This window comes from Tubulanus polymorphus, chromosome 2 (genome assembly GCF_964204645.1).
Source record: "Tubulanus polymorphus chromosome 2, tnTubPoly1.2, whole genome shotgun sequence".
In the NCBI taxonomy this organism is placed as follows: domain Eukaryota; kingdom Metazoa; phylum Nemertea; class Palaeonemertea; order Tubulaniformes; family Tubulanidae; genus Tubulanus; species Tubulanus polymorphus.
The window spans coordinates 21,351,997-21,374,795 of NC_134026.1; the positions used below are offsets into that span (position 1 = coordinate 21,351,997).

The 22,799-nt window shown below is 39.9% G+C and overlaps 1 protein-coding gene across 1 annotated transcript; it reads left to right on the plus strand.

Moving 5' to 3' along the window:
• The first annotated feature begins 284 nt into the window (after positions 1–284).
• On the plus strand, positions 285–19,800 carry LOC141899033 (fibroblast growth factor receptor 4-like). The gene is made up of 13 exons (XM_074785184.1): positions 285–441; positions 11,130–11,405; positions 11,549–11,623; positions 11,948–12,105; positions 12,456–12,776; positions 13,202–13,340; positions 13,620–13,816; positions 14,331–14,506; positions 14,634–14,734; positions 14,856–15,181; positions 15,642–15,770; positions 15,843–16,051; positions 16,555–19,800. The coding sequence occupies exons 1-13, from the start codon at positions 285–287 to the stop codon at positions 16,778–16,780; spliced, it is 2,490 nt and encodes an 829-aa protein (XP_074641285.1). The 3' UTR covers positions 16,781–19,800.
• The last annotated feature ends 2,999 nt before the right edge of the window (positions 19,801–22,799 follow it).

Here is a 22,799-nt window from a genome sequence, read left to right on the forward strand (position 1 = left end):
TATAATTCAAAAAGGTGCATTTCAAAACATGTTTAGGGAAGTTGGATTTCTTATAGAAATTTTCGCGTCCCAAAAGGAGCTCCGATTTCTGTAATACAAACTCCCACTACCAACGCAGTTCTAGCAGTAGGCGGTTGAGTTTAATCCAGACGGTTTTCTGCGAAATTTGAACTTTTGCCAAAGAGTTGACGCGTTTTTACCCGTTTTCGCATCTTTTTCAGGCCGCATCGAAAGGACATGTAGTCTACGGTATTCGTTTGCGACGTTAGGAAAAACATTCCACGATGAAATCGTATCATGTGACGACGACTCCTGTCGTCGTCGGACTAATCGTCGTCATCGGTTTGGTAGCGTTCGGGACGACATCGGAATCCCGGTCGGACGACGACAGACGCGATGGCATCAGGCATCGTCATCGATTAAGGAGGAAAGATAAGGCCGGTGAGTATTCTTGTTTATCCGGGTGCGGGCTACTGTTTCAGCGCGTTTGACCTTGGGAAACCTGCGTCGGAATGGTCGATCCATTTTGATCATCCCAGCTGCAAATCTAGTGTCTGATTCGCGGAGGGTGTACCCCCAAAATAGGGCACAACGTATAATTGAAAGGGCACTTGAAAGGGCACCTCGAAAGAAAGTTCATCGCGCAATATCAACTCATTTTTAGAAAATAAGGAGAACACACTTATGAATTAGATATCAGTTTGATATTTTTCATTTTCCCTTAAAATTTCTGGGCAACTTAATATTTTTAGGAGGGGTGCGGACCCCTGCACCCTCCGCTTGGATCCACCCCTGTATCCATCACTCTTGGGACACAGGGCTTTATGGCAGAAAATTGAGAGTGATTGATTACTGAACACCATCGAAATGAGCTAAATCAGGATTTCAGAATTTTGATGAAAAAGTGACCTCGGTTCACCGTACTGTCTATATTTACTATGGACAAGAACCTCGGTTTCACAGTTGAAGAGGAAAAAACTCCTCTGTAGGTGACACTGATCAAAGTTCGTTAATCGTAAACCCGGTACTGTACGACTGTGTAAGTAAATGTTCAAACAACGGCGGTCGAGCTCAAGGGTCTCGTTTTACTTAAACTGAACTGCTAGACCGAAATGTGAGAAACGCTGCGCAAAAAACGTGCTCGATCCGTTTTTCCGCTTTATTTTCTAATTAATTTCATTCGCGTTGTTACGGACTTCGGTTACCTGTATCCGTAACATGTAAGCTGTCTTGTTCTTGTAACAGCCAAGGTCAATCTTAGCTATCGGCATCTCCTCGTGCTTATTTCTATGCCGCGTAACAATTGTATCTCTTCGTGATGATACAGGGAAAAAAGCAACAAATTCAGCGTGTATACTGTTGGGATCTCCAGAAATCGCGTAAGTGGACTACTGGAACATTTTATCTGTGTGTCATCCGAACGCACAAGGCACTCGCGTACGTCTTGTCCGATAATGCAAGAGGTTAGATGATGAAGCAGAAAAAAAATGATCGATCAACTTTGCTCAGACTGGCTGATTTCCTGATTCTGGTTCGCTCGACGAAGAACATCTAATTCGTCTAGGTCTTTCGGCGAATTCGTGTTTTCCTGTTCGGTTACCTTTGATTTCCGATTCGGGAGCGTGTTCGGTGCATTTTGACTTCGTGCTGCAGGAACGGTATCAGTTGCTCACAGTCCCTATTTGTAGTTCAGTACTTGACGTGCACATTTGTCACAATCGTTCGACATTTCAATGCTTTTTATGCACGGAGTCGATCGTGTTGAGGAACTGAAGCCACGATCACACGGAGATGATTCAGCCCGGGCCAATTTGGCGCGTATCAGGCCCGAGTTGAATTTGGCCCGTGCCTAATTAGAGAGCGTGTTCACACGTAAACCACTCACTCGCCTTACTAAACCATGCGCAGACAAAGCGAAGTGAACTCTTTCTGGAACTAGTTGCAATTCGAACACAATTATTTCACCTGTGCTCTGGTCTGGTCAGACGTTTTTGGTCGGGACAGATTTAGCCTGGCCCGGGCCAATTTGGCACGCGTGTGAGCGGTTGAACCGGGCCAAAAACGCTGGTGCGAACATTGCTTTAAAATATTGTCTTCCTAGAAAAAAACATCCCATCCGTCGAATTCAGCTTGAGAAACAATTTCGAAAGTAATTTCTAGAAACGATATTTATATCCTGCTCGAAGGATATTTCGGCGGCTTACTCACACCTGTTACGTTTTACAATTTACACATGCTTTACTCCGTTCTCCGTCGATCTGGTGGAATTTCGTAATTTTTTTTTCTCCCTGGTACTCGGCAAACAACCCGGCAGAACCCCCTTTCTATATTACGAGAGCTACGTAGTGAAAAATTCTACTATCGCATTTGAAATAATGATAGTTTTTTATAATGTCGCTCTTACGCACAGTTACTGCTGGTTGCTCATGTGTTATTTAAACAAGAAAAGTAACTTTAAAGTTCATTGACGCCTTAAAAAATAACACATATACTTGTCGACAATAATGCGATATACTATCGGCATCCCCTTGTGTTTATATCTATGTCTTGTAACAATTGTATCCCTTCATGATACTATAAAAAAAGAAAACCAACTTGAAAGTTTATTGACGCTTTGAAAATTAACGGCCACAGTCAGTAAGGTTACTTTGAATTTGAATGTATCGATAATTGAATTGAATTGACCGGTAACAAGTCTAGCCCCGATACATTGATGATGTAGTGCACATCCTCTGGAAAAACGATTATTAACATTTATCAAATATAAGATAAAAGTCCTGAAATACATTTGAAAATGAAATAAACGCCGAAATTCACAATTGTAATCGTTATTTTGAAACAGCAATATCAGCACATCAACCTGCACAGAACCCCTTACGTAACGCATACTTCTATGTATCAATGTATATAAACATTATTGTAACGTTTTTTTGCGGTGTCAAAAAATGTTTTCGTGTCGATCACACGAATAAACAGTGTAACTACTTAACCGAAGCTTCATGAGTAACTGGTTATCGCGAAAACTGGGCGCTGTTTCGGATTATTCGATGCGGGCCGAATTTTCTTCAAATACACACCACCGTACGTGTACGATGAGTATATATTTAAGACCCTAGAAAGATCCGACTGGAATCTAGTAGAAGTTGATATAGCGTTTTACGGAACGTTTGATGAAAATCGTTTTATGTAATAATAACACGGATCAGTTACGTCCTAAATCCCCGGTACGAGCGAAACGCGTAGATAAACTGTAATCTTCATTCACGGCTGACGTCACGATAACTGAAACGTTCCCATGATATCTTGGTAAACATATTTATTTATGCATCTTAAACCAATTGCGGGGAAATAAAGGCAACGTCTCAAGCGGTTTTCGCCTACTGACGAAGTGCTCCGCTGACGAAATCCATTGCACCCCGGTAAAATATACAGGCTAAATCTTTAGACAAACAGATTTCTTATTAGTTTGTTGTTGAGAAAATACTCGAGAATGTTCACATAGATTATCACTGAGTACAAGTGTTTTCGCGCACAAATTACGATCAGCTTCCTCCCGTTGGAAAAAGTGCCTCGTTTAATGCATGATATGTTGTTCGCATAAAACAAGCAATCTTGCACAACAACCAACAAGTTGAAACAGTGTCTTTTTAGATCAGTGATAAACCTTGCATATTGATTGACCAGGCAATCAAATCAGTGGATCTAGCCTTGAGCGTACGTTTCCCAATGTTAAAAGATGTTTAGCTTAAGGTATTTTGAAAGCTTTTGAGTTTCTTGGGATCCTCACATATCCAAAGGCACTATGATGAAAATCTGATGAATTCCAATTAGCTCCCCTATTTGCCCTTGTCTTTATACAGGGCCATCGAAGCCAGGTATCTATACGCCGCGATCTGAACATCGGGCTGCATTACATGCTAATGATCTGGAAGTGCCGTAGCATCATTCCGTGTCGGTGATTTTCGTAGATTTTTCATCGGCACTGTATGACTTCCTGTATGGTGCCTAATGGCCCAGATCCCTGAAAATGCTTCCTTGTTCACGACATGCCAAGTGTGCTAATTTTCATCGATCAGATATCAAGTATCAGCGATCACCGGAGAGAACCAACATTCTCCCGCCTTTCTCTTTCTCCTCTCCTCATCTTATACCTCCTCTGCCATTACTGACTTCTTTCCTCCTTTCTGCTTCTCTCTTTCCCTTCTATCTGCATGTGCCTCAGTTCCTCCCATACTCGCTTATCAACCTGTTACTCCTTAATCACTTCTTCCCCTTCTATCTACCTTTCTCTTACTCCTATCTACTTCGACCTTCGTCCTGCGACTTTTCTTGTGCCCCGTTTATGTTTGCCAGGGGTGTTGAATATTGAAATCGTCATGTTGTGGTACGTTTCAAACAACTCTCCAAGTTCAGTTTGCAGGTACCCCTACCTCACTCCCTTCCTCCTTGCAGCAAACAAAATATTGCCGTCCTGCGACCTTTTTCGTGCCCGGTTTATGTTCACCAGGGGTGTTGAATATTGAAATTGTCACTATGTTGTGCATTTCAAACAGCTCTCCGAGTTGGCGTGGTGTCCCTGGACCCCTAGTTCCCTTCTATCTGCCTCTCCCACCCTCCTTACTACCTCTCTTCATCATGTAGCACTTGGTTTGAACTGATTTTTTAAGAAGATTCAATTTTTCAAATGGCGACAATAGTACGAGCATTACCCAAGCTTTGACCTAAATGTACTCTAATGCGTCTCGACTTTTTTCACAGGCATTGGGTCCTGGCATCCAGGACATTCTGATTGATCGGACAACAATGTCGAATCAGTGCATTTTTGTTTGTGGACACCTCCGTTAAACCAATTTCCGACAGGTCCCGTTGTTGTGACCCGTTGTTGTGACCCGTAGCTACTCACAGACCCATAGTTACAGCGTGAACAATTCTACATTGTCTGCGTTTCCAAACTTGGTCTCAGGCATCTTGCGCTTCGATGAAATGACCGTCGGATAATGCTCGCACGCAGAATCTTTTTCCGCTCGCATGAATCTGGCTTTTTATTTACTATATATCTTGCAATATACATGTCTATAGCAGAAGTGGTGTTTTTATTTGCTGTGCATGAGACGACGTTATCAAAAAGCTATTGTGTCAGCTGAGCGCACTTTTTATTTGCCGATTCTATTGTCAATTCGTTGTTTTACGGTTATACATTCGAACCCTGAGTTTGCGGGATTTACTATATATCTTGCAATATACATGTCTATAGCAGAAGTGGTGTTTTTATTTGCTGTGCATGAGACGACGTTATCAAAAAGCTATTGTGTCAGCTGAGCGCACTTTTTATTTGCCGATTCTATTGTCACACATATATCGTTTTATAACGGATTCAAAAGTACAAACCTGACTCACCTGCGATGCTGTCATCGCAGGTGAGGGCGAAGGCTATGGTGACGCCGTGGACACGTCTGTTGAACTTTTTCTCTCGGTGATTTTCCATTGATCTCGGTTTTTGAGCGAGGAATCCGGGAGGCTGGTTTCCTTAGAGATGGACCCGGCGTGTTTTCAATATAAGCGGGAGTCCGCTGACATATTTCGGACAATGCGTCGCGAAGGAGGCCGACGAATTTTCATTATTCCATCGTGTACTATATAGAATTGTAGAATTATAGTTAATTCGAGGAATTAGAGAGTTAGAGGATTGTCGTTCGAATTCACCACGACTGATTGTTCGATCTTGAAGCCACGAAGCTAGCTATGTATTATGTTACTTTTGAAATTGAGTCTCTAGTAATCGGTCTCTTGGTTATGTGTTTTCTTTTCATTGGAAATATGGTTATATTCCCACGAAGAGCCTCGTTAAACAATTACCCTCAATATGGCTAACGAAGAAATAAAGATTAAGCTCATCAACGTTCATTTGATAGATTAGGTCTTGCATCTGTCATCTTCCTCGATAATGGTTTTCAGAAATCTATTTCGTCGAAGTGTTTGCGTTTGAAATGTGGGGCGGGGGATTCATTGTTTATCCTACTTAATTTTTCAATATGTTCCAAATGGAAAAAATAAACCGCCGCACAAACAAGACCTCCATATAATCTAATCAGTATTGAATATCCCCTTAAGCTAGACTATCAAATCATGTTTCCCTTTTGTAATCTTAATTGAAAGTTTGTGTTATTCTTTGGAGGGTCATGTTGCCTCTTATGCAATTAAGTATATATGTACTTCTATTCTCGGTTTGAAGAATACAATACTTGATATTTTTGGTCAAAGAATGATAATGCCTCATACACAAAAGCGCTCAAGTGCATTTAAGTAGAATATGTTATTTCTGGGTAACATCGTAAGATTTCTAGGGGGGAGGGGGAACAGCTTGAGATCACTTGCATAGCTTGTGTAAATTGACTCATAACCCTGGAGGAAATGCTGAAAAAGTGCCCTTACCGTTGGCCCCTATACCCAATCCCATAAGCCTATCATGCTTTCTGTGAAATAGATTTGAACTTGAACTTGAAATACCAGCAGGAGTTGCCCCTACATCCTGTCCATTGGTCCTGGAATACGGGTCAGTTGTTATTATGAAGAATTCAATTTCCAATCTGACATCCAGTTTTTTTTTATGCGAGAAAAGTGAACTGCCTGGATTTTTACAGAGTTACTACGCCATGCTTTAGTTCGATAGCTGTGCATTCGATAATTAATTTGTAATCTCATCCAGCCGGGTTGACTAAATACCTATCGGACTTAATACGTTTGGCGCCAAGACGTTTGACACAGTTTTCAGCGTGTAATCAATTCCGATTTACTATCAAACCACTACATACTATAGTATACTTCGATGAAACAAAACACTACACTCTTTTTATAGTACCGAACTTCATTCATAAAACGACTTATAGGGAGACGAGGTGCTTAAACGAGATCGAGGGTCCTATATTGTTCCGATCGAAATGTCAGTGCGCGAATAATACAAGGTCGAAAACTATTCAAAAATCCACTTAGCCCGTGATCTTATCGCGCCCTAGAATTTCCCGAGTAGTATTTGTCAACGTCGAATTTCAATATTCGCAAATATTGGCGGGAGAATCTGCGGAAACTTTTGTATATCTTTCGAACTTGATTCATACGCTGAATACTCGATTCGCGATTCTGTGAATATGTTGGGTTTTGTGTGAGGCCGCGTCTTTTGTACAGCGTTAAGTTACCTGTTTATCCATTTCGGCATGAACGCGGATGTCGGTGGCATTTGCGAATTGTGACGAATTCAATGGCAAAAAGTTCGCTTGGCCTAGATCGATGTAGTGTATAATAAACAGCGAAAACGGATGTTGGGGGATCGGAAAGCGCGTAGAACTTCGCGAATTACGCATATTTCTAAGTACGGGCCTCTTGTTAGTTTGAATGGGTTTAACTGGAAAAATCAACTAGCTTCATAACTTATCTAATGCTCTCCGCCTCTAACTTTCAATTTGCTTCGCGCGTGTCGTTTATCAATTTAGGAAAAATCACTGGTACCGGTTTTTCTTCTATTGTGCGCCAAGTCGAGTTGAATCGGGGAGGAGAGGCATTGCTCATTTCATTCCCCGGTGTTGGGTATCCTTCGAGATGAATTGATTCATCTAATGGATTTCGAAGTGAGAAATTCTACACCTGCTTTCGATTGATATTTAAAATGTTCAAGCGTCGAAACTATTTCACTGCATCCGATACCGTCCCGAGACACTCGCGCGCTTAACCGAGGAAATTCGAATTCTAGGTGAAAACCTATTATCGAAAATAATGTTATTCATGTTTTTAAACTAGCGAATCGAAACGAAATATATCGAAATCCGGTACCTATCATCAGGCGCGGATCCAGAGAGGGGGGTTCGGGGTTCAAGTCACAAGTAATAAAGTGCCCTCGTCATATGAGGTGAACCTCCCCTTTCTCCCAGCCTGGATTCGCCCCTAATCATTATGTATTCTATAATTTGTACGGGCAAATACCGGTAAAACTGGTAAAACCTGTTGCCCTCTGCCGTACTGGACACAGTTCCATAGCATTTGGAAATGAACTTATTTTCATTGTTCCATAGCATTTGAAAAATGAACTTATTTTCATTGTTGCGTTATCTTCAGGCCATCACTGCCCAAGAACCTGTTTATCCTGTAAAAGATAAGTACCTCTGGCTGGATCCTCGACTGATAGCCCCCATTATCGAGTTATAGCTATTATCTATAAAACTTGTCCCGAAAGGGTCATGAACCGAACCTATGTTTGAATTTCGATATCGACCATTGTGTATCTATTGTCTCTTTTCTATCTGTCATTATGTAATTGTTAGGCGCTTATTATATAAGTGATGTGAATTATGATTGATGACTTGAGGTCTCTCTGACTGACTGACTGACTGACTGTAATCCTAGCTTTTATTGTAATCTATCATTTTAATTCACACGCGGTGATTCGCCACACGGCGTGCAATTAATTCCGAGCCACTCTAGCCGCGATCGCACAAGCATTTTTAGCCCGGACCAAATTTGGCCCGGAACAACTGTTCAGACGGGTGGCAAATGGGCCTGAGCCTGTGGGCCCAGGCCAAATTTGGCCCAGGTCTGATCCGTGCCAATTCAGTGAGACTTGGTCGCAGGCTTGTAAAAGCGAAGCGCATCTAATCTGCACTTAGAAAAAGGAATTGTTAACAGTACATTCATGTCACCTGATATATTGTGTAGTATATATTTCGCAAACATCATCTATTGAAATGCGATATTTGAAATATGAAATGCATGATTGTCAGACAACTCCAGTTGCAACGGAGGCCTCTATGAAAATACATTTATGAATCTGCACTTAATTTCTCCATTCGTCAGAACCTGGATTTTGAAGTGGCGCGCGGCATGGGACTTTTTCGCATGGACTTATCACACGCGGGTACTTCGCGCTGAAAGGTTTTCCGCTGAAACCTGCTACAGATAAAGTCATCTTTTGCCGACCGTTTTGCCTTTAGCCGGCTCGCTTACACACGAGTACATCCGTTCCCTTCAGCTGAAAGTTTTGCTAGAAAACAAATCCCTGTTTATTCTCACGTGTTCATAAATGTTTTTCGCTATGCGAAGTATGCCGATTATCTTTTTCGCCGACAACGCAGTCCATTATATCTTCAGCAGAATGAAATAACGGGTGAGGGGGGATTTCGATGAAAATTATCATTGATTTAAGTCGTTTATTCCGGGATGATGGAAAAACTCTTGTGACGTCTTTGCCCAAAATTTATAAAAAGCGATTGGTTAGTGCAGACAGGCGACTTAAAACGAGTCTCCCTGATTATTTTTCCTGGTAAACGTCTGTCTCATGGGAAGACATATTCCACAGCGTTTCGGCCCTTTTTGATAATTATTATATGATATATTATGTAGACTTAGTTGAAAGAATGAAGGAATGTCAGTTCTGGCACTGTTGAGATCATCTGGTGATGACGTGTTAAATGGACTTTTGGCCCACATTTCTTTTTTTCTACGGGCCGAGCCACTGCCTTGGAATTCGCCATTTTGAGTACCACATGATAATTATTTGCTCACTCATTAGCTATAGTTGATAAGTTGCTTGTCGTTCGTTGTCTCCAGCTGCCCCACTAACTGCAACTCCAAGCAACTCAAGATTTCTCAGCGATGAGCAATTTTTCTTGAATTAGTTGCCCGGCTTGGCCAGGCTTAACCACATTGAAGCGGTTGAAGAGTCAACTGTCAACTGTGAGGTGCAAAATTATCAAAAATGTTGAGTAATCCACCTGAAACATTAGCCCGTTCACCCAGAATGCTTGTATTGCGCAAACCCGAAGTTTCCCATATTTAAAACGCTGTGGAAAAACGGATGGCGAAACTATATTTCATAAAGGCGATGAAATTATACAACCCAATAGATACATATACACATGGCTCTCTCTCTCTCCAACCAGACATCCATTCATGTGTAATCGTTCCTGGAAGTAACGTATTGAAAGGAAACCACACACGTATTATGTATCACTCATTCACAAGTCAACTGATGTACAATGTAACACAATAACAACAATATACTGGATGAAGATATGTCATCATCTCTAATGCTTTGATCAGTGCAATGCCATTGATTATCATCCATCGATGCTAGCTCCGATGGTACTTAGAATTTGTTCCCGATTACTGCGTCTTAAAGCCCGGCGCACACGAGGCAATTTTCAGTCGCCGGTTGCTGCGACCGATTTTTCAGCAACCATTGAGCAATCGATCGCTTGGTGTCGCCCGTGTGCTACCACTGGAGACGGAGAGGCGATTATATTTCCCGCCAAACATCTTTATCATGTGACTTGTTAAGATGGCCACGCTACTAACCCGGGTGATGCCGTATTTGGAAGTATCACATGATAATTATTCGCTTACTCATTGGCTAGGTTGATGAGGTGATCGTTGCTTGGTATCTCCAGCTACCGAGCGATCGCCGAGCAATTTCTCGGCGACAAGCAATTTTCCGTCGCCCAATATCAAACATGTTTGATATTGGGCGACACGGAGCAATTCCTTTCGACGAGCAATCGCTGTCGCTCGTTCGACGCCGAGCAATTCGGGCGGTTGCTCGAGAATTGCTCGAAACTGTCGCCCGTGTGCGCCGGGCTTAACAGACTTAAATCTGATTTCGGGAATGCAAATATATAGTCAAATGTGGGTTTTTCGTAAATGATCCGCATTTGATTTCAAATATGTTGATATTTACCAAAATGTGCCGAACGATCCAGATTTATCGGGATATCAATCGAATTGAATTAAGATTTATGTACTGTTAGATTTACCAAATTATCTGGATTTTGCGCGTATAATTACAAACGCAGTTGAATCACACTATTCTGTAGATTTTTTATATATTTCAACATATTTTACATACTTTACCTAGTCCAATCAAATAAAGTCCTTCAATCGATATTTTTAAATCTAAGCTCAAAACCCATTGGTTCATCAAAGCTTTTGATTTACCTCGTCTAAGTTTTCTATGTTCTCTTTTTATGTATGATTTAAAGCCAATGAGCATATTTTATATGGAATTTAGGCTGAATAAATGATTATTATTATCATTAATATTATTATTCTTATTATTATCATTATATGGGTATATCATATATTTGCAGACTCGTCGTTGAAATTGAAGGGCCCTCCGCCGACGCCGTTGGAAGTTGTCGTCGGGCACCTGATCGTTTTGCGGTGTAAAGTGAAAGGACATCCGAGGCCGTTCACTTCGTGGTACTTCAAGGGAAAATCGTTGCAGATCGACCAAAAAAGACTCACGGTGAGCCCTCAAACGTTGAAAATCCAAAACGCGACGTTTTCAGACACGGGCGTGTACAGATGTCTGGCTGAAAATGGAAAAAAGCAGCTATGGGTGAACTTTACGGTGAACGTTATCGGTAAGTCCTCAACGTTAACGTTCACATATAATTTAAAGTCTTATCTCCGTCAATTGCGTTTCAAAGATTTTAAAAACGCGCAATTGCATATAATGCTATTTTGTTTTCTTCTTTTTTTAATGTTGATATGTTCGATTCTGTAGATCCTCCCAAATGGGACCCAGCTCCACCCGGCGAAAAATGGTTGGATCCTAAAGACGTTGATATCGCAAAGCCATGTAAGTACCGACACATGACACTAGCTGGCAGCATCAGCTAAGGCTAATAACTTCTGTGATCAATAGTCGATCCCTGAATATCTGCAATCTTGGGAACAATCATTATGTGGCAGTTCATCGAGGGTGGTTGAACCCATTTTAATCTTTTAACGATGAGCAAAACTTTTCAAATTGGACATTCAAAAGTTTGTATGAATAGGGTGCGTTAGTGCAGGGTGACGTATAACCGAGGGTTGACTCTACATTTTGCCAGTTTCAGCGAATAATGTTATCATGTATTTTTAACTAGTTTTCATTTTTCGTCCATTTCTCTTTTTCTTCAAGTGTCACCCCATTGGAGTATCAAGCGTGATAACACCCGCACGATCATTCGACCGGCCGGTCAATCAGCCGAGTTCAGGTGTCACAACATCGGCAATCCACAACCGGTCCTCACGTGGTTTAAAAATGGAGAAAAGTTCTTGACTCGGCCATTTTCAACGGTAAACGATTGAAAGCGTACGGATAACAAAAACCCATAGTAATAACCCATGATCATCATCATGTCTTGCGTAATTTATCAGAGTTTGTGTAGCCACAGGCCTGGGGGGTGGATTCTCATGAAAGTGGAACTTTTTTCATGGAAGTGGAAGTTTTATCTTGGAAATGAAACTTTTTGTAAGGTTCCCTCACAAATGTTGGGTCCTGGGAGTACTAGCGCAGAATAATTTTGAAAATGAGGTGCTAACAGAAGCAATTTCCCAACTTATAGCATATTTGGGGCAAAAATTTTGCATCTTTTACCTAAAATTTGGCCTCAAAGCAATTAAGTATCGATTTCTATGTATTTCAGGTTACATTTAGGAGGTATGCCATCGTGTTGGATGATCTGACGAATGGTGATAATGGAAATTATACGTGCGTCGTTGAAAATCAATACGGTTCGATAAACTGGACGTTCAAACTGGAGGTCGTGCCGCATATACCGCGACCCCCGATGCTCGACGAAAACTTGCCGAAAAATTTGACGGTCGAAGTCGGACAAAACGCTACGTTCCGATGTCGAGTTTTAACGTCAAAATTGCTGACCGGGTTTCAGTGGGTTAAACACATCAAAAAGGGCGGCGTATATCATGATGTAAATGGGCGCCCTTACGTCAAAGAATTGAAGAAGGTACAATCGATTTTCTTTCTATCTATGCCATGCCTAACCCTATCAGCGCGTCTACCCCGGAGTGTGGTGTATAAATTCAGTGGTAGACTTTGCTGCTAGTGCACCGCATTGCAGTGTATCCATGTAATTAGTAATTAGTTTTTATCTCTATTGAAAGATGGCAGCAGCTGTCAAACACATTTGAATATTAGTTACTAATGATACACGGCGCTGCGGTGTAGATGTAGTATAGCCGTGTGTCCGTTATTCGACGCACTGGGGCAGAATTTCTATGATATTTCATATTTTATCAAGCACCTTAGGCAATGATATTAATTAGTCGGCACTGAAAGGGTAAATTCAGAATCTTAGAAAAAAAGAGTTTTGAGTTTTTTTCAATGGATATAAGCCTGTTTATATTGACGTGAAATTTTTTCTGCCAACAGAGCCCTGATAATAATGAAAACGGCTATGAACACTTGACGTTGGTAAACGTGACGAACGAGACGGCTGGTTGGTACAGTTGTGTGGCTGGCAACAAGTACGGTATCAATCATCTAAGCGCTTGGTTAACTGTTGTTCCTGGTAAGTACTGCGACCACGATGAACTGCGTCTTTACTTTTCTTGTCAAACAAAATCTCGCCTATTTCTTCATTTCAATGAAGAGCAGTACGTCCGATCCGATTAAAAAAACAATTTAATTGTTCATTCATATGATGTCGATAGCCTTTATCTATTAAGTTAGCGCATTCGCCAATGTTATTAGCCTGTTTTGTCTTCGTTAACATCTTTTTCTGGCCCCAGAATACTAGGACATGAAAATTAACTGCACCTTTCATTTTCGCATTTATTTTTGGCTACAGTTGGAACACTACCGAGTCTGGCGCCGCGGTTGCCATTACCTGATTTGAACTCGAATTTGTTGTTGATTGCGATTCCGTCTGGTGTGCTCGTTTTGATTATTGTCATCATATGCTTTGCTTGCTGCTTATCGGAACGAAGGAAACGACGACATCCCGACTTGATGCCGGTCAAAAAGAAAGTTATCGTCATGAAGCAGGTGAGTTTCATCGATGCACTGTTGATCATCGTAGAGGTTGCAAATATCTGCTACTGCATGTAATTACACTTGTACGATCGGCACTTCTAACAGGGTGGCCACTTACCGTACCTAGAAATCCGGGAAAATTCAGGGAACTTTCTTTTCTTTAAATAAGTAAACGAGGTGAATAATCAGGAAAAGGCTAAAAAAGGCTAACTATCAGGGATAAGTCTGGGAACTATATTTGGATTGCAATATCGTGCATGAAATCAGACAGTTTCTGCCTATGTCTTACTACGTAAGATAGTGTGAATTGATTGGATTCTTAGCAGATAAAATCGGGAAAAACAACAGGGAAAAAGCTTGTCAAATAAAAATGGTGACCGTGTAATCATAGAGTATTGGCATAAACTGAAATTTACTTACTCTAAACATGGCAATATCCCTTTATCATGAAAATAAAAGAAAGTCTCTGGTGCAGACACGATAATGATTGTGCAGACAGGTTTCAGCAGAATTTTGTCATTTTCAGAACGATATGTATCCGACGTACTTGAAGGGCACGTCGTCGTCGAATCATTCTTTGGCTCCGCTCGTCGCGCCGACGGTGAAAATTCAGTGTCCTCGACACCGGTTATCATCGGAATTAACGGCCAATTCGGAATATGATATCCCTGAAGATCCGGACTGGGAAATACCGCGTGATACGTAAGCATCGTATTCATTCCAGCCTCGCTGGATTTTCAGATGGAGTAATGTTCTGCTCATTATTGGTGACTGAAAGTTGGATGATAAGTTACAAGATTCCGAGCCTAACGATTGATTTGTTTTTCAGTTTGGTTTTGGGCAAGCCACTCGGACACGGAGCATTCGGACAAGTGATCAAAGGTGAAATACTGGACGGCTCCTATCCGGTTGCTGTAAAAATGCTGAAAGGTAAGTTTTGTTAGGGATAAAGAGTAAATATGATTAGGAAATAAGATGTTCGTGGTACCTGTTTATAAAAAGAATTGTGTTAAATCTACAATGCGTAACCTGCATTTTGCCTTTATGGCAGATGATGCGACTGACCGAGAATTAGCTGATCTCGTTACGGAAATGGAAGTGATGAAGCTCATCGGTAAACACTCGAATATCATCAACTTGATCGGATGCTGTACGCAGAATGGACCGTTGTACGTCATCGTCGAATTCGCCGTGCACGGTAACCTACGCGACTTCCTGCGTCAGCGACGGCCGGCCCAGTCGCACCGAGACACGAGCGGTTACGAACTACCCGTCATGAACATGGATGGAAAAGATACGAAGTCGTTATGCTACAAACACCTCGTATCGTTTGCATATCAAATCGCGAGGGGGATGGAGTATCTAGCCTCGAAACAGGTACAATACAGTCCTATCTTAATTGCTGAAATACTAGTTCCTATAAAGCGGGATGCACACGGAAGTCGAAAAATACATTTCAAACAGAAAATGTTTTGTGCATTTTGTGCTTGGCACTAGAAAACAAAAAATGTTGATGTTTTCAGGTAGGCCTAAGAAGGCGGAGCCCAGCAAAAACACATTCTAGGTTTCATATGTCTGAACGGCTGGCTTAAATCATCAGGACCCAGTTCCAAAGTTGTGAGTAAGAGTTGACTCTGAGTTAGAATTAGTACATTTTCAATGTTTTAATTCAAGAGTCAAATCTTAACTCGGAACTGCGAAACTGGATCCTGCATTTCATGTAAATCTTAAATCGAAGCATCGATAGAAAATTTTCATCTGGCCAGTTGCGGTACTAGTTGTTTGTCCAGCGACATTGCAGGATTGGTGAAATCACGTTTTGATATTTGTTTTATAGTGTATTCATCGAGACTTGGCAGCACGAAATTGTCTCGTAGCGACAGAAGATTTCAAAATCAAGATCGCCGATTTCGGTCTGACGCGAAATATTGGCAGCGAACTCGACTATTATAAAAAGAAAACTGATGTAAGTGTTTTCGATTCCCGTCGGATTCATCTATTTTTCGATCGATATCGATTGTCATTTCCGTCATTTTAGGGCCGACTTCCGGTGAAATGGATGGCACCAGAGGCGTTGTTCGACAGAAAGTACACGACGAAAAGTGACGTGTGGTCGTACGGTATATTATTGTGGGAGATATTCACGCTCGGCGGAAATCCATACCCGTCGGTTCCGATAGAAAAGTTGTTTGAGTTACTACGAGAAGGCCATCGGATGGAACGGCCGCCATACTGCTCATGGGAAATGTAAGTGTCTTGAGCCTCGTTAACTGTACGCATTTTGAATGTCACAGTTGCTAAGTGTGAGTTTTAAGCCACGATCACACAGAGACGATTTGGCCCTGGCCACATTGGCATGGATCAGGCTCGAGCCAAATTTTGCCCGTGTCTATAGAGAGTGCACTCACGTGCAAACCACTCACTTGATACTAAACAATGCTTAAACAAAGCGAAGTGGGTCATTTCCGGTACCAGTTGCAATTCAAATGCAATCATTTGTCTCATGTTAAAATTTGGTTGAAACAAGCTCGGGCCCATTTGGCACCCATGTGAACAGTTGTTCCGGGCCAAAGATGCTAGTGTGATCGTGACTTTTTTTGTTTGGACATATCAAATACACCTCAGAGATTCTGGAATTGCGGCTCGCTCTTTCTTCTATACTGCTTAGTTGCTAGTATTTTTAGGCTTTGCGGTAGGTTTTTGTGCATTTCATTCGAAATAAAATGAACATCTTTTACTCTTCGTTTCAGGTACACGGTGATGTTGAATTGCTGGCACAACAATCCGAAAGGACGGCCGCTGTTCTGCGAAATAGTGCAAATGTTGGAACAAATGCTAACGAAGTTTCTCAACGAGGAAAACGAAGAATATTTAGAACTCGTGCCGTTAGAGAGCCCACTAAGCTCCGACAGTCAATATTCCTCGATGTCGGTAAGCAGCACGGGCAGTGGCGCCAGCAAAGAATCGACTGTGTGAAAACTGTTTTCGCGAAAAATTTGTGTGACAAAAGACACAGGGACCGCTCCCGATTTTGCCAAAATTTCAGTGTGATATGTACGTATATAAAAAGAGATGCAAAGCACTCGATCGTGTTCTCGCGGGAGATGATGAATACTGTTACATTGCGTTATTCGATGTAGTGAGTAAACGTTGTAGGCTAGCGTTTAATAATCATTCAATGGTCATTTCTTAACTCTGTGATATATCAACCATCGTTTGAAAATCGATTCTGTCAAAGAACCTCCTTTTGTCGGAAATCGAGGAAATTTCTACTCGGCTACAACTAAAGATGGATGGATATACCACGGTATATATAACCTAATCGTTAGTCGTTATTCGTAAAAACCGATACTCAAAAAAGAGAGAGATGTCCGATGAGTTTGGGATTAGTTTGTACATTACGCACACACGTCTGACAGCACAAGCGATGAGCCTGAAACATGATTGATAGACGATGGGTGGAGCTACGTTGTTGTACTTAAGTGGATTATTATCAGGTGTCCAGTGGTCAGTATTCGAATGCTGCTTAATTACTTTGAATTGTGATTTTCTCAATGACGCGAACTGTGATCTGGTGGAGCAATTGCACAGACGGTCATTTACTGACGGTATTGATCTATCGAAAAGTGTACTTAAAACGGAAAGGAAAAAACCGTTGTCGAAATTGAGAGAGAAATTGAACATGAACGAAGGCGGCGCAAATGACTTCTTCGAACATTAAAAACGATGAATGCTACTAGTTACTGAACTTGCGGAATATTTGTCGTGATGTAATTGGTACTTAAAAAAAAAACGATTACAGTTGTGATATATATTGAAGAGTTTATCTATGTGATGTTAGAAATTTGAATCAATTTATCACGCGTATTGAGATGTTTGAACCCCTGACCGGTCGGCGGTTCGGTTGTGGTCAAGGGAGACAGCAGTTTTGGACAGTTATTCACTGCTCTGCCTGTCTGCCGTATGCATGGGTTGTACGCACCGGCACATGTTGTACTTACATTCGCATTTATTGTAGTTACCAAAGAACGCATGCATTTCGTAGCAGATTTATATTACACAATTTTTTTTTTCAGTTGAACGATTTTATCATCGCTTGATACGTTGAAACGTTGGACATTTTTTCGGTTTTCGGAGGACGAAATTTTCTTTGTGTTTGCTTGATATTTCTCTAACCCGAGTTGAGTTGATTTTTGTAAATACGTACGAGTCCTGTAATAATCACATCACAGCTTTGTCTGTACCGGAAATAAACCTTAAACGCATTACGCATTTACGTCGCATACAAGACGGAAGTTTTTCTATTTACATCTCAGACAATGAGGCAGCATTTCATATAATCATCGACTGCCTGCGCATATTCAGAAATTTGTACGGACAGCAGACAAATGATACATTGCGTATTACTTTACGAACAATTTACCCACCTACGTCATTTTTTTAGACCTACGGTATTTTTAGTTTTAATACAGTTTGTAGATGTTTTATATTTCGTACGTTCATTTACCGCAAAGTTCGATATTATTGCCTATCAGCGAAATTCTTAGTTTGCAATATGATATGTAAGGATCAGTCTGAATATATATTTTTCTTGTACTGCTGCCGAGATATTTTCTCCCCTAGTGCATTTACGCTGTAAATTTTTGTCTACACTTTATGTTTTATGAAGATTTTGTTTTGTGTAACGGCAACCATAAATGGCAACTATATGTTATAGAAACCCATATAAGTCAAGATATGACCACACTTAGCTGGCTACTTCATTTGCAGATTAGATATTTTTCAGTACATATCCAGGAGACACATTTTTTCTGATCAAGAAAATAAAAAAGGCCATATTTGCCGCATGGTTCATTTCAGAGTTTTATGATCATCCATGACTGCCAAACATAGATAACAACTTTTAGTAATATTCAGATTTAGCTTGTATTTGTTTGTTTGTATTATAAGCAGAATTTTGTTTATTAGTTCGTGTTATTTTGTACTGATCATATCATATATATATATACACACAGGGCCTACCCTTCTAGATACGTGCTCAAAGTTTCTTTTTCCCGAATTCGAACTAAGCTGAAGTTGTGCTTCTTTTTACGGCTTAGGAGACCTGACGAGAGAATATTTGGGCGGACGTCTCAAAAAAGTTAAAACTGAAAAATTGACGGAAACATTTTCGTTTGTACGCATCCGTGTTGTATAGAAGATGTTTTCATTCAACCATAACGATGCTCACTGACACACACTGTAAAATAAAACAGTCCCCGACATTCCAGTGGGTATCCCCTTGTTAGATTCATCCCTTGTTAGATCGTACATCGAGATGATGTATGCGGCTCATTTGCCAGGTTTTCGTCCAGTCTTCGCATCATGAATACGTACAATATGTACAATATATCACCGAAACACTGATTTGCTACGTAGCGAAGTCGATCAAATCACGTGGTTGAGCCTGGACCAATTTTTCATTGCTCGATGTATAAACCAACCTTTTACATATGATAACGTAGAACATTATTTTATCTGCGTGTTGTATTGTTTATGGAGATGTGCAACTGTTGTTGGTCAACGTTATTAATTACTTACTTACAACAAGCCACATAATTGTTGATTATACTTGTTATTCAGTCAGTTTGTCACAATCCGCAGCCTGGAACCATCCCCTATAGACATTATGTCATGAAGAAATAATTGGTCTGTGTGTGTCCATTCATTACTTAAAAATGGCTAAGTACAAAATGGAAGAATGGTCATAGAATTTTTGAATACCCAAGGGGTGGGCCCCAGGCTGCAGTGATACCTGCATATATTGCATATGATGGATGGAGGATGAATGGCCGAAGCCTGGCAAAGCAGGGCATTTGTTATTGCTTGTAAAGACTAAAAAAAAAAACTTAAGAGAGATGTAAAATTATGTATATACAAATGTATCTATATAAATGTACATAGCGTTAAAAAAGCACGTCAAGAAGAGAATATTAATGATTAAATAATATTAATGATGATAATAACAATAATGATAATAATAATAATACGTTACTCTTATTATTACATACATTTTGTATATGTTGTATAAGTTCTCTTGAGGAAAATCTCTATTATTATCGATAAACGATTATTTTTTTTTTTTGTTCTGAAAAAGTTTAAATATTTCAAATACTTTTTATCGTGTATAATGTAAATACATATGATATACTACGGTAAATTTCACCTCGCACACATATCATTTGACTGAGTACTGTATATGACCCTCACCATCGACAGGTCGGCGAATGACAAATTAACGTAAAGAGCTGACAAAATTGATAAAGAATTCAATAATGAATGAAATTGGAATCGATTTTACAACGTTGTTGTTGTTTGGTGGTAAAAGCCGGGGTAAAGGAAGGACGGTTCTACACGTTTTATAGGGCAAACCAAATGGAGGGGCGTAGAGGGTTGAGGTGAAGAAACTTGAAAAACAATGGTCTTCGGATATGTATCATTTTGGGTGAATTTTTTTGTATTTCAGAATTCTGTGTGTTTAAGGAAAGAAAAATTAGGATCCACCTTTATCACTTAGGAGCCCCTGGATCCACCTTTTTAGGCCCCATCTGAAGTAGATGACGCGTCTTTAAGTACATACAGTACGATGTATATTATCTTGATTATTTCATTGAGAAGTAGTATCGCTACAAATTATATGAATAATAACTATTCATCGTTGGATTGATTTTGTGCAGACATTATCCAGATCTTGATTTAATGTACATGTACTGTATATTGTTAGTGATTCCATCCAGTGTTAAGATTTCTGAATTTCTGTTTGTATAATTTTATTGCATGGGCTGGTTCCAAATTCCAGTTATATAAGTGAATATTGAGTTCTGTATGACATATTCGATCATGATTTCTAATTCAAAGGAAGGAAAAGCGGCAGCAGATCTGCTGTTTGCATCCAGAGTGCAGCAAAAATATTCTAGTTCTAACTTTTTTGAAGTGCCGGTTGCTCAAAAGTTGTAAAATGCTAGACAAGGTAACATGTAGGATATCTATGGATATGTCCACAGGATATTGTAGTATTTTACACTTTAAGGGTGAGTCTAGAGTCTGGTTTAGGGAGGGTGTACCCCCAAAATAGGGCATATCATTGAGTTAAAAGGGCACCCAAAAAAAAACTCACCGTAAAGCATTAACTCATTTTTGGAAAAACAGAGAACAAGCTTATGAATCTAGTTCATTATTTTTCATTTTCCTGTACAATTTCAGGGCAACTTTTTTAAGAGGAGGTGCACACCCTGTACCCTCCCATTGGATCTACCCTTGCACTTTTAACTTTCATTAAGTAAATTTATATAGAACAGTATAACTGGATTCAGGTTATCGTTAAAGCGGGGAACACTGCAATTAATGCGTTTGTAAAAAATGTATTGATGTATTGATAATTGCATATATTTAGACTGGTTTGCAAAGCGATTTGCTCAATAGTGTCCCCCGCTAAAATAACCATCAAAAACAGGCCAAACAAATTGAACAAATAGAATAGTGTAATAAAAGTGTTCGAACTTAAGCTTGTGACAGACGGGCCAGTTTCATCGGCAAATCATGCGCAATATAATTTACCTGCGATTGAATTAGGGAGATCAAAGTTTGGAATGATAAAATCGCCGATCAAATGAGCACATGATTCAGGTATATCTGTATTTTTTCGCTGAATTTAGAGCAAAATTAGCAATTGCCGATTTTGACAAACTACATGGGATTTGGGAAAATCTATTTGCCGAATAGATTCCGCTCGTCTGTCATTGGCTTTACTGCTTACTATGATATTCTGGAGAAAAATATTCTTGCTCGAAATAATGTTAGTTTCTGGGCTCGCATTTCATAGCACATATACTGGTAGTCAACGTAACTGATCTGTGTCACGTTATTTGAATGAATTTTTCTGCGTTTGGGACCATTTTCATACAATAAAACTATGAGAAACTATATACATAAATATATATATATATCGATGTGTATTATATAAAAATGTAGTTGTTACATCGCAAATACGTGTATGGGTACATAATCAGAAATTCATTTTAATCATCGCTGGACAAACGTAAAGATTAGGCTAAAATATTGATACCTTGTTCCTTGTTTTTACTGAGCGTAAACGTTGATCCAGCTGGCCACCTATCTCTACAATACTTTCTTTTTAATATCATGGTCAAGCTAACCATTTACACACCTGGCAGTTATAGCAATGAACTGATTACAAATCAGTTTACTGCAGTTTACAAAATAACTCTGCCGATTAGGAGAAACAGGGTATCCTTTTATTTTAGCCTAAAGAAAAAGATTGTCAACTGGGCACATAACAGTGAAATCAGATTCTATAACAAACTCGATGTAATGATCTTTCGAATATAATGCACCAAATTGAAAATATATGATTGATTTCCTGCTGGATATAACAACTATTGCCAACAAATATACAGATTGTTCTTAAAAGGTTGCACTTCAGTCTTTCTTGACCATTTGGTTTTTTTGTTTTGTAAAAGAGCACCAAAAATGATTTTGAATTTCTTCATACTTGCCGATTACTGCCAAATTTCTATGAAAATAACAGGTATTGATGAATAAGACAAATTTGATTTGTGCTGATCTGAGTGAAAATTTACAGAAAAACGCAATTATTTTTTGTTGTGGAGATTATGAAGAACGAATTGTCTTCATTAAATTTTACGTTTCGATTATTCCTTTTTCTATTTTCATTCGTTGATTGTATCGGAAAATCTACTTTAAAAGATTGCAAATTCCAGTGCTGGATTTCATCTTTCCTGTGTACATGTGTATTATGAAAATAATTAGAATAAAAAACATTAACATTAACTGATCGTAGTTGTTCTCTTGCTGGTCTTTCATCTGCTTCGTGCACTAGACTTTCATTTACTCGTAGTTGAGATGGTACAGTATTCATTACCAGGACATCACTTTGAGATTCAGAAAATGGGAAATGTACATGTACATAGATGCA